The sequence below is a fragment of the Dendropsophus ebraccatus genome, chromosome 4, assembly GCF_027789765.1.
Source record: "Dendropsophus ebraccatus isolate aDenEbr1 chromosome 4, aDenEbr1.pat, whole genome shotgun sequence".
NCBI classification, from domain to species: domain Eukaryota; kingdom Metazoa; phylum Chordata; class Amphibia; order Anura; family Hylidae; genus Dendropsophus; species Dendropsophus ebraccatus.
In genome coordinates this window covers 167,767,952-167,780,912 of record NC_091457.1, presented here as the reverse complement: position 1 = coordinate 167,780,912, position 12,961 = coordinate 167,767,952, and the positions used below count along the sequence as shown (strand labels likewise).

At 45.4% G+C, this 12,961-nt stretch overlaps 1 protein-coding gene across 1 annotated transcript in view; it reads right to left on the bottom strand.

Moving 5' to 3' along the window:
• PLPPR5 (phospholipid phosphatase related 5) overlaps nucleotides 1–7,924 on the bottom strand; it is a 257,710-nt gene extending 249,786 nt beyond the window's left edge. Inside the window, exon 1 of the mRNA XM_069969091.1 lies at nucleotides 7,866–7,924. Coding sequence (XP_069825192.1) covers nucleotides 7,866–7,904 — 39 coding nt within the window. The 5' untranslated portion in view covers nucleotides 7,905–7,924. The remainder of the gene's footprint in view (nucleotides 1–7,865) is intronic.
• Between the last annotated feature and the right edge of the window lie 5,037 nt (nucleotides 7,925–12,961).

The following is a 12,961-nucleotide window of genomic DNA, read 5'->3' as shown; positions in this document are numbered from 1 at the left end:
GGTGCAGGTAACAAATGGTAGAGCAGGGTACTACCGACAGAGAACAACCCAGGACAATGAGGGTGCTGATAACAAATGGTAGAGCAGGGTACTACCAACAGAGAACAACCCAGGATGGCAAAGGTGCTGGCATCAAATGGTAGAACAGGGTACTACCAACAGAGAACAACCCAGGACGATAAGGGTGCTGACAACAAATAGTAGAGCAGGGTACTACCGACAGAGAACAACCCAGGACGATAAGGGTGCTGACAACAAATGGTAGAGCAGGGTACTACCGACAGAGAACAACCCAGGACGATAAGGGTGCTGACAACAAATAGTAGAGCAGGGTACTACCGACAGAGAACAACCCAGGACGATAAGGGTGCTGACAACAAATGGTAGAGCAGGGTACTACCGACAGAGAACAACCCAGGACGATAAGGGTGCTGACAACAAATGGTAGAGCAGGGTACTACCGACAGAGAACAACCCAGGACGATAAGGGTGCTGACAACAAATGGTAGAGCAGGGTACTACCGACAGAGAACAACCCAGGACGATAAGGGTGCTGACAACAAATGGTAGAGCAGGGTACTACCAACAGAGAACAACCCAGGACGATAAGGGTGCTGACAACAAATGGTAGAGCAGGGTACTACCGACAGAGAACAACCAAGGATGGTGAATGTGCTGGCAGCAAGGAATAAAAAAGGGTACTACCAACATAGAACACCCAAGGATGGCAAAGGTGCAGGTAACAAATGGTAGAGCAGGGTACTACCAACAGAGAACAACCCAGGACGATAAGGGTGCTAACAACAAATACCCAGGACAATGAGGGTGCCGACAACAAATGGTAGAACAGGGTACTACCGACAGAGAACAACCCAGGACGATAAGGGTGCTGACAACAAATGGTAGAGCAGGGTACTACTGACAGAGAACAACCAAGGATGGCGAAGGTGCTGGCATCAAACGGTATAACAGGGTACTACCGACAGAAAACAACCGAGGACGGCGAAGGTGCTGGTAACAAATGTTAGAACAGGGTACTACCGACAGAAAACAAACAAGGACGGTGATCGTGCTGGCATCAAATAGTAGAACAGTGGACCACCGACAGAGAACTACCAAGGATGGTGAATGTGCTGGCAACAAGTGATAGAACAGATTAGTACCGAGGGAGAAAGCCAATCACAACCAACTTTTGCCCAATAGGACTGGGCACTATACTGTATATAGACAGGAGACAGATATACTTTGCCTATGACTACATGAGGGTCACATACCGGGAACTTAAAGATTCCAATAGGTCTCAGCGCAACTAAAAATTTGTAGATGTCATCCTCCATTTTCTACACATTAGATCATTCTCAGTTTGTTCACCCCACAGTTGTCTATTCTGACCCTCATACACTCATACATATGCACGCTCGGTTAAGCATACATGTGTTTTACTGTCGATGGTTTTTTTTTATTTCTGTTGTGGCTGAAAGAAAGTGAAAAGTTCATAAAACTCATATAGTGTAATTCATTATATATCCGGCTCTGGGATACTGATAAGAAACATCTTCGCTACTACACGCGGAGCCCTTAGTGCCCGCTGCTGGATGAGAGATTATTAGGGTAAAATTATCACATTTCATTAGTTATTTTTGTGAATGTAATTACTTATATAACAATATCATAATGTCATCATACTGAACACATATGTACTGTGTAATATACAGTGGTCCAAAAAAATGTATCCACTGTTTAGAAGTCCATAACTTGCAAACTAATTGACGGAGTTGTCTCATATTTGGTGAAAGTGTAGCTTAAAGTCCAACTTAAAGATATCACTGTAGGTGTTCGAAATAGTCACCATTCACATCCACACACAAACGATGCCGCCGAACTGCAGCACGAACTACTGACTGCAACGTGTTCAGTTGGATATTTGCACATGAATGTACGATGGATTCTCCAAGTTCATCCCATGTGTGCGGCTTTTGTCGATAAATGACGTCCTTTAGTGTTCCCCACAGGTAAAAGTCCAGAGGGGAACATGGTGGATACTCCACAGCACCTCTACGGCCTATCCATCTTCCTGGTAGATTTTCGTCGAGATACGCCCTAACACGATGTTGGTAGTGGGCTGGGGCACCATCTTCCGTCTCCATACAGGTCTCGGATGGCAGGTAAAATGGATGTCTGAAGCTTATGAAGGTACACCTCACCGGTAACTGTGCCGCCCAATCAAGCCCCGGTACGACAACCCACACCACACATTTACTCCTGGCAAATTCACCGCTTTGTCGACATGGACGTTAGGATTTTCAGCAGCCCAGTAGATGCAATTGTGACAATTTACTGTACCATTGAGTTTGAACTGTGCCTCATCAGACAAAACAAACATCTCTGCAAACTCGTCATCGTTGCGCACCATGTTGTTAAACCACTCGCAGTGCTCCATTCTACGATCTGGGTCGTCCCCGTTCATTGCGTGTAGCAATCGTGGGATGTAGCACTTCCACTTTGCTATCTTCAAAATTGGCCGAACACTTGAGCGACTCACTCCAGTTTCACGGACACACTGTCTCAAAGACGTCTGTGGTGAGCGAGTGAATTGTTGTAACACATGACGGGAGTTAGTTGGACTTGTTACTGTTACAGGTCGTCCAGATGGTTGTTTGTGTACATCTTTAACACAGCCTTCGGCTTCAAATTTGTTTCAAATGTGACGAATAGTTAAACGTGTCGGTGGCTGTTTGATACTCATTTCGCCATTGCCGTTGAACCTCATTAATGTTTTCGTACTTAAAATACCACTTGAAAACTGACTTCCTTTCATCGAATGTAAGCCTTGCGCCGGCCATGTTCACTCGAGTAACTACGAACACAACACAGACTATCCAGCGACTCTCATCTGACAAAACAATCCAACGCTTGTGTGGTGACTTCCGGAACTACAAACTAGTACACTACCAAATATGAGACAACTCCGTCAATTAGTTTGCAAGTTATGAACTTTTAAACAGTGGATACATTTTTTTTGGACCACTTTGTACCAATGACATTAATGTTTTTTTTCTGGGGTTTTTTGTCCAAAAACACTAAGGGGGACATGTATCATCCGGCGTACGGATGATTTTCGGCGGAAAGTGCCGATTTGCGTATATTTTATTCGCAAATGGCTGATTTGCGAATAAAATATTCGCAAATCGGCACTTTCCGCCGAGTACGCCGGGTGGCGGGGAGGGGGTGTGAAGGGGCGGAACTCAGAGTCCGCGCGATTCACCATCCGTTCCACCAAAAGATACGCCGAAAACCTACTCCAGTCCTCAGCTGGCATAGGTTTTCGGCCGAGCGCACGGGATTTATGTAGAGTCAGTCCGCCTCTACATAAATCCCCGTATCGCTGGAGATGCGGGGACATTTTTAAGTCCGGCATAAAAAAACGCCGGACTTAATAAATGTCCCCCTATGACTATAAATCAGCTGGGAGTAATGAGATGTCATACCACATTCATCCCCCTCATACTCACATTCATACCCACTGTACCCACAAACATATCCCTAATACCCCTCATACCCACATCATATCCCTCATACCCACATACATTCCCCTCATACCCACTATACATACATACATTTATACCCCTCATACCCATTAAACATACATTCATACCCCCTATACACACATTCATACCCCTCATACCAACTATACATACATTCATACCCCTCATACCTACATTTATACCCCTCATACCCCCTATACATACATTCATACCCTCTATACCCACATTTATACCCCCTATACCCACATTCATACCCCCTATACATACATTCATCCCCCTCATACCGACATTCATAGCCCCTATACCCACATTCATTCCCCTCATACCCCCTATACCCACATTCATACCCACTATACATACATATATACATACCCCTCATACCTACATTTATACCCCTCATACCCCCTATACATACATTCATACCCCTCATACCAACTATACATGCATTCATACCCCACATACCTACATTTATACCCCTCATACTCCCTATACATACATTCATACCCTATATACCCACATTCATACCCCCTATACATACATTCCCCTCATACCCACATTCATACCCCCTATACCCACATTCATTCCCCTCATACGTACAATACATACATACCCCTCATACCTACATTTATACCCCTCATACATACATTCATACCTACATCATATCCCTCATACCAACTATACATACATTTATACCCATCATACCTACATTTATTCCCCTCATACCCACTATACATACATTCATGTCCATCATACTGACTTTCATATCCCCTTTACCCACATTCATACCCCCTATACCCACATTCATACCCTCTATACATATTCATTCCCCTCATACCCACATTCATACCCCCTATACCCACATTCATACCTCCTATACATACATTCATACCCCTCATACCCACATTCATACCCCCTATACATACATTCATACCCCCTATACCCACATTCATTACCCCTTTACATACATTCATACCCCCTATACCCACATTCATACCCCCTATACCCACATTCATACCCCCTATACAAACATTCATACCCCTCATACCCACATTCATACCCCCTATACATACATTCATATCCCTCATACCCACATTCATACCCCCTATACATACATTTATAACCCCTATACCCACATTCATACCCCCTATACATACATTCATACCCATCATACCCACTATACATACATTCATACCCCTCATATCTCCTATACAAACATTAATACCCCTCATACCCACATTCATACCCCCTATACATACATTTATACCCCTCATACCCGCATTCATACCCCCTATACATACATTCATACCCATCATACCCACTATACATACATTCATACCCATCATACCCACTATACATACATTCATACCCCCTATACATGCATTCATACCCCTCATACCCACATTCATACCCCCTATACATACATTCATACCCCTCATACCCACATTCATTCCCCTCATACCCCTGTACTCACATTCATACCCACTATACATACATACATACCCCTCATACCTACATTTATACCCCTCATACCCACATTCATACCCCCTATACATACATTCATACCCCTCATACCCACATTCATACCCCTCATACCCCTATACTCACATTCATACCCACTATACATACATACATACCCCTCATACCTACATTTATACCCCTCATACCCCCTATACATACATTCATACCCCTTATACCAACTATACATGCATTCATACCCCACATACCTAATTTATACCCCTCATACTCCTTATACATACTGTACATTCATTCCCCTCATACCCACATTCATACCCCCTATACCCACATTCATTCCCCTCATACCCACTATACATACATACATACATACCCCTCATACCTACATTTATACCCCTCATACCCACTATACATACATTCATGTTCATCATACTGACTTTCATACCCCCTATACCCACATTCATAGCCCCTATACATACATTCATTCCCCTCATACCCACATTCATACCCCCTATACCCACATTCATACCATCTATACATACATTCATTCCTTTCATACCCCCTATACCCACATTCATTCCCCTCATACCCACATTCATACCCTTTATACATACATTAATACCCCTCATACCCACATTTATACCCCCTATACCCACAATCATACCCCCTATCCATACATTCATACCCCTCATACCCACATTCATACATTCATACCCCCTATACACACATTCATTACCCCTCATACCCACATTCATACCCCCTATACATACATTCATATCCCCTATACCCACATTCATACCCCCTATACACACATTCATACCCCCTATACACACATTCATACCCCCTATACACACATTCATACCCCCTATACACACATTCATTCCCCTCATACCCCCTATACCCACATTCATACCCACTATACATACATACATACATACATACCCCTCATACCTACATTTATACCCCTCATACCCCCTATACATACTTTCATACCCCTCATACAAACTATACATACATTCATACCCCTCATACCAACTATACATAGATTCATACCCCACATACCTACATTTATACCCCTCATACCCCTATACATACATTCATACCCCCTATACCCACATTCATACCCCCTATACATACATTCATTCCCCTCATACCCACATTCATACTCCCTATACATACATTCATACCCCCTATACCCACATTCATTCCCCTCATACGTACTATACATACATACATACCCCTCATACCTACATTTATACCCCTCATACATACATTCATACCTACATCATATCCCTCATACCAACTATACATACATTCATACCCATCATACCTACATTTATACCCCTCATACCCACTATACATACATTCATGTCCATCATACTGACTTTCATACCCCCTATACCCACATTCATACCCTCTATACATACATTCATTCCCCTCATACCCACATTCATACCCCCTATACCCACATTCATTCCCCTCATACCCCCTATACCCACATTCATTCCCCTCATACCCACTATACATACATACATACATACCCCTCATACCCCCTCTACAGACATTCATACCCCCTATACCCACATTCATACCCCCTATACATACATTCATATCCCCTATACAGACATTTATACCCTCTATACATACATTCATACCCCCTATACAGACATTCATACCCCCTATACCCACATTCATTCCCCTCATACCCCCTATACATACATGCATAGCCCCTATACATACATGCATACCCCCTATACCCCTTATACATACATTCATACCCCCTATACATACATGCATACTCCCTATACATACATGCATACCCCCTATACATACATTCATACCCCCTATACATACATGCATACCCCCTATACCCACATTCATACCCCCTATACAGACATTCATACCCCCTATACATACATGCATACTCCCTATACATACATGCATACTCCCTATACATACATGCATACCCCCTATACATACATGCATACCCCCTATACATACATTCATACCCCCTATACATACATGCATACCCCCTATACATACATGCATACCCCCTATACATACATTCATACCCCCTATACATACATGCATACCCCCTATACATACATGCATACCCCCTATACATACATGCATACCCCCTATACATACATGCATACCCCCTATACATACATGCATACTCCCTATACATACATGCATACCCCCTATACCCACATTCATACCCCCTATACATACATGCATACCCCCTATACCCCTTACACATACATTCATACCCCCTATACCCACATTCATACCCCCTATACATACATGCATACCCCCTATACATACATGCATACCCCCTATACATACATTCATACCCCCTATACATACATTCATACCCCCTATACATACATGCATACCCCCTATACATACATGCATACCCCCTATACATACATGCATACCCCCTATACATACATGCATACTCCCTATACATACATGCATACCCCCTATACCCACATTCATACCCCCTATACATACATGCATACCCCCTATACCCCTTACACATACATTCATACCCCCTATACCCACATTCATACCCCCTATACATACATTCATACCCCCTATACATACATGCATACCCCCTATACATACATTCATACCCCCTATACATACATTCATACCCCCTATACATACATGCATACCCCCTATACCCACATTCTTTCCCCTCAATAACTACGTGATATTTTTATTTTTGCCATCTTTTAGCTCAGTGATAGTTTTTCCAGATTATTTCCCTGTTTTGGCTGTGACATTTTTTCCAAGATCTTGTGAGAAAAAAACATTGATAAAAGACTAATAAGATGACGATACCTTGTGGGTTATAGAAAAGCGCAGCACAGGATCCAACATGGCTGCCGCTCACAGCTCTGTGTCCTCATAGGTGATGGAGCATCATGTGACCTGTGACCTACTGACCTACAGGAGAACCAATCAGGAGAATCAGTTCTCTCAGAGAGCTATGAACTATGAGATCAGGAAGGTCATGTGATCAGGAGAGTCATGTGATCAGGAGAGTCAGTCACATGTATAAGTGCTCAGCAGTGACACCTGTGGTGGTTACAGGTACTGACCCATAGTGACTGTATGAGGGAGCTGATCAGTGACTACTGAGCTATATGAGCCACAACCAATCAGGAGCCTAGTTCCATCACATGACTGTGCTCAGCAGTGACACCTGTGGTGGTTACAGGTACTGACTATGGTGAATGTGTGAGGGAGCAGGAAAGCTGCAGGCAGCATATACAGTATATATATATATACACACACACACAGCACAGAGTGAGGATACAGCAGCCAGTGCTGGTAACAAGACTGGAGGAGCTCTGGGCTAACAAGATGGCCGCACTACAGGTGAGTTGGGGGACGACACACACGCACGCACGCACGCACGCACGCACGCACGCACGCATGCACACACACACACACACACACACACACACATAGACACTCACACATGGGCTGTGTATCGTGCAGTTTCATAGTTTTCATTTTCTAGGATGTTCTGTTTTTTATTACTTTCAGTTTCCAACATGGAGGCCTAAAAGCAGATGACAGTGGGGCAGAAAAGCAGATAGAGCTGGGGCTGCTGGGCTGGACTCTCTGTCGCCCCCCGGCTGCTGGGCTGGACTCTCTGTCGCCCCCCGGATGCTGGGCTGGACTCTGTCGCCCCCCGGCTGTAGTTTATTTTCAACTGTTCATTCGCGAACTACCCATCACTAGCTAGAACCTACAATACTGATACTGGGAACAGATCAGGGAGTGGAGCAGAGCAGATGCTAGAGCCCACAGAGCACCATGGTCAGAATCTAAGCCAATGGTCATCGGTCGGGAGCAGCTAAGCCTCAGGACCCGAGGTAGCACTACAAGCTTCAGCTGGAGTCAGCAAGGAAGCATCCAGGAAGTGAGCTCTGCTATACTGTTCTGCTATACAGCTCTGCTATACTGCTCTGCTATACTGCTCTGCTATACTGGCACTAAGGGCAAGGATTTGCAGGACCTCGCCAGGGATATGCTGTCTTTATTGGTGGGCACCAATAGCAACATGTCGACTGCAAAGAATAGACAAGGAGGCTTCTCTGTGGGGGGGGGGCAGCAGCTTCATCCATGACACCTTTACATATGTATGGGACAGCAGTCTGCTGCTGGGCTAAACAATCAGCTCTGCCCATACTCAGTTATCTGAGGCTAATAACATCACTAAGGGGATAATCTGAGGGGTCAGTCACTAAGGGGATAATCTGAGGGGTCATATAGTGAGGGGATATACTGAGGGGTCAGTCACTAAGGGGATAATCTGAGGGGTCATATAGTGAGGGGATATACTGAGGGGTCAGTCACTAAAAGGATAATCTGAGGGGTCATATAGTGAGGGGATATACTGAGGGGTCAGTCACTAAGGTCATAGTCTGTGATAGCCCAAGATTTGAAGCCAAACCCAGGAACAGACTATAATCAGAGAACAGGTCATAAAGGAAAGACTGAGATTTCTCCTCTTTTTAAATCCACTCCTGGGTTTGGCTTCAAATCTTTGACAGATAATCTGTCGTCAGATCTGTTGGTGGAATAGGGCCTTTACTGAGGGGATAATCTGAGGGGTCAGTAACTGAGGGGATAGTCTGAGGGATCAGATACTAAGGGGATAATGTGAGGGGTCACATACTGAGGGGATAATCTGAGAGGTCAGATACTGAGGGGATAGTCTCAGGGGTCAGTCACTAAGGTGATAGTCTCAGGGGTCAGTCACTAAGGTGATAATCTGAGGGGTCATATATTGAGGGGATATACTAACGGGTCAGTCACTAAGGTGATAGTCTGAGGGGTCAGTCACTAAGGGGATAATCTACAGGGTCAGATAGTGAGTGGATAGTCTGAGGGGTCAGATACTGAGGGCATAGTCTGAGGGGCCAGTCACTAAAGAGATAGAAATTCATGGGTCAGATACTGAGGCGATAATCTGAGGGGTCAGATACTAGGGGGTCAGTCACTCAGAAGGTAATGTGAAACGTCAGATACTGAGAGGTCAGTCATGAATGGTCAGTAACTAATGGTCAGTCAATACATAGGGAAAAACCACGGCACTCTTATGGCAAGTTAAGTAAAAGTTGATTACAAGGTGAGGACTTTCCTTAGTTCCAACCAGAATATGTACAGTAGAGACACAAATATGTAGTGTCCCACTACACATTTTTCTCTATCTTCACACACCCAGGTAAAAGTGTTTCTGTCAGGTGTTACAGTTAGGTTATGTAGCTGCTGTGCCCTCCTCCAGCCACTAGGTGTCTCACTCCCCCTGTGCACAGCTGCAGCCATGCGGGAAGGTTTGGCCTGCTCCAGGCACTCTCTCTCACACTTCCTTCCTGAGCTCACTTAGTTGTGGTTTAGCTGAGAAAGACAGAAAACATCTATTTCTAGTGCCAGAGATTACAGTGGTCATGCTGAGCCCAACCCTGGGGTAACCGGAGTTACAGAAGTATTTCCTTACTTCAGGACAGTCACTCCCTTGAGAAGGAGAGGAAAGAAAGGATCAACCTCAGTAGAGAATAGATGCAAGATAGCCACTCTACTGACTACGCTCGACTAAGTAGGAAGGAAACTACTAGTTATCTGCACCCAGAGACAGAGGCCTGGGACTCGTACTACATATCAGGGTGGTCACCGATACTGAGAGACAGAAGGCGGTCACCGATACTAAGAGACAGAAGGCGGTCACCGATACTAAGAGACAGAAGGCGGTCACCGATACTGAGAGACAGAAGGCGGTCACCGATACTGAGAGACAGAAGGCGGTCACCGATACTGAGAGACAGAAGGCGGTCACCGATACTGAGAGACAGAAGGCGGTCACCGATACTAAGAGACAGAAGGCGGTCACCGATACTAAGAGACAGAAGGCGGTCACCGATACTGAGAGACAGAAGGCGGTCACCGATACTAAGAGACAGAAGGCGGTCACCGATACTGAGAGACAGAAGGCGGTCACCGATACTGAGAGACAGAAGGCGGTCACCGATACTGAGAGACAGAAGGCGGTCACCGATACTGAGAGACAGAAGGCGGTCACCGATACTGAGAGACAGAAGGCCGTCACCGATACTGAGAGACAGAAGGCCGTCACCGATACTGAGAGACAGAAGGCGGTCACCGATACTGAGAGACAGAAGGCGGTCACCGATACTGAGAGACAGAAGGCGGTCACCGATACTGAGAGACAGAAGGCGGTCACTGATAGTGAGAGGCAGAAGGCGGTCACTGATAGTGAGAGACAGAAGGCGGTCACTGATAGTGAGAGACAGAAGGCGGTCACTGATAGTGAGAGACAGAAGGCGGTCACTGATAGTGAGAGACAGAAGGCGGTCACTGATAGTGAGAGACAGAAGGCGGTCACTGATAGTGAGAGGCAGAAGGCGGTCACCGATACTGAGAGACAGAAGGCGGTCACCGATACTGAGAGACAGAAGGCGGTCACTGATACTGAGAGACAGAAGGTGGTCACCGATACTGAGAGACAGAAGGCGGTCACCGATACTGAGAGACAGAAGGCGGTCACCGATAGTGAGAGACAGAAGGCGGTCACCGATAGTGAGAGACAGAAGGCGGTCACTGATAGTGAGAGACAGAAGGCGGTCACTGATAGTGAGAGACAGAAGGCGGTCACTGATAGTGAGAGACAGAAGGCGGTCACTGATAGTGAGAGACAGAAGGCGGTCACTGATAGTGAGAGACAGAAGGCGGTCACTGATAGTGAGAGACAGAAGGTGGTCACTGATAGTGAGAGACAGAAGGCGGTCACCGATACTGAGAGACAGAAGGCGGTCACCGATACTGAGAGACAGAAGGCGGTCACCGATACTGAGAGACAGAAGGCGGTCACCGATACTAAGAGACAGAAGGCGGTCACCGATACTAAGAGACAGAAGGCGGTCACCGATACTAAGAGACAGAAGGTGGTCACCGATACTAAGAGGCAGAAGGCGGTCACCGATACTGAGAGGCAGAAGGCGGTCACTGATACTGAGAGACAGAAGGCGGTCACTGATACTGAGAGACAGAAGGCGGTCATCGATACTGAGAGAGAGAAAGAAGGCGGTCACCGATACTGAGAGGCAGAAGGCGGTCACCGATACTGAGAGGCAGAAGGCGGTCACTGATACTGAGAGACAGAAGGCGGTCACTGATACTGAGAGACAGAAGGTGGTCTCCGATACTTAGAGGCAGAAGGCGGTCACCGATACTGAGAGGCAGAATGCAGTCACCAATACTGAGAGACAGAAGGCAGTCACTGATACTGAGAGACAGAAGGGGGTCACCGATACTGAGAGGCAGAAGGCGGTCAGATACACAACAGTTATCGTGAAGGAGTCCTTCAAGTCACACATTTCACCCACATCCCGGCAGATTACTGACTACTTAGGCAAGGCCTCCTATCCGGCCCCTATCTACAGCTACAAAGTTTTCCTTATTCTACGCCACCTCAAGCTGCTGTTACTAATAATTGCTGCACAAAGTACAAAGCTCTGCTACCCTTGTATTGTATCTTTCTCAAGCCAATAAGTCTCTGTATGGAGTGTCTGGGTAAGACAGGCCTGGTGGTCTGGAATAAATAGATAGATACATAGATAAGATAGAAGTAAAATATAGTATTCTAGGCCCTGGTGAGCCGCAGCTTAGTTTTCTTTTCTCCCTGGACACATTTCTTACCTCAACAAAGAAGCAGTGGATGACGGTGTAACTTCTCTTTGTTTCTCCTCGTGTTCTTCTTATCATTCTTATCTGAAAATATTACAATAATTTACATTAACAAGAACTATGAATTGTTTGTAAGGTTATTAGTTTTATGAAAGGGACATCTCTGTAATAAGACTTAGATAGAATCCATCAGCGTCCATGTCCCAGTGCAAAAGGTGGAA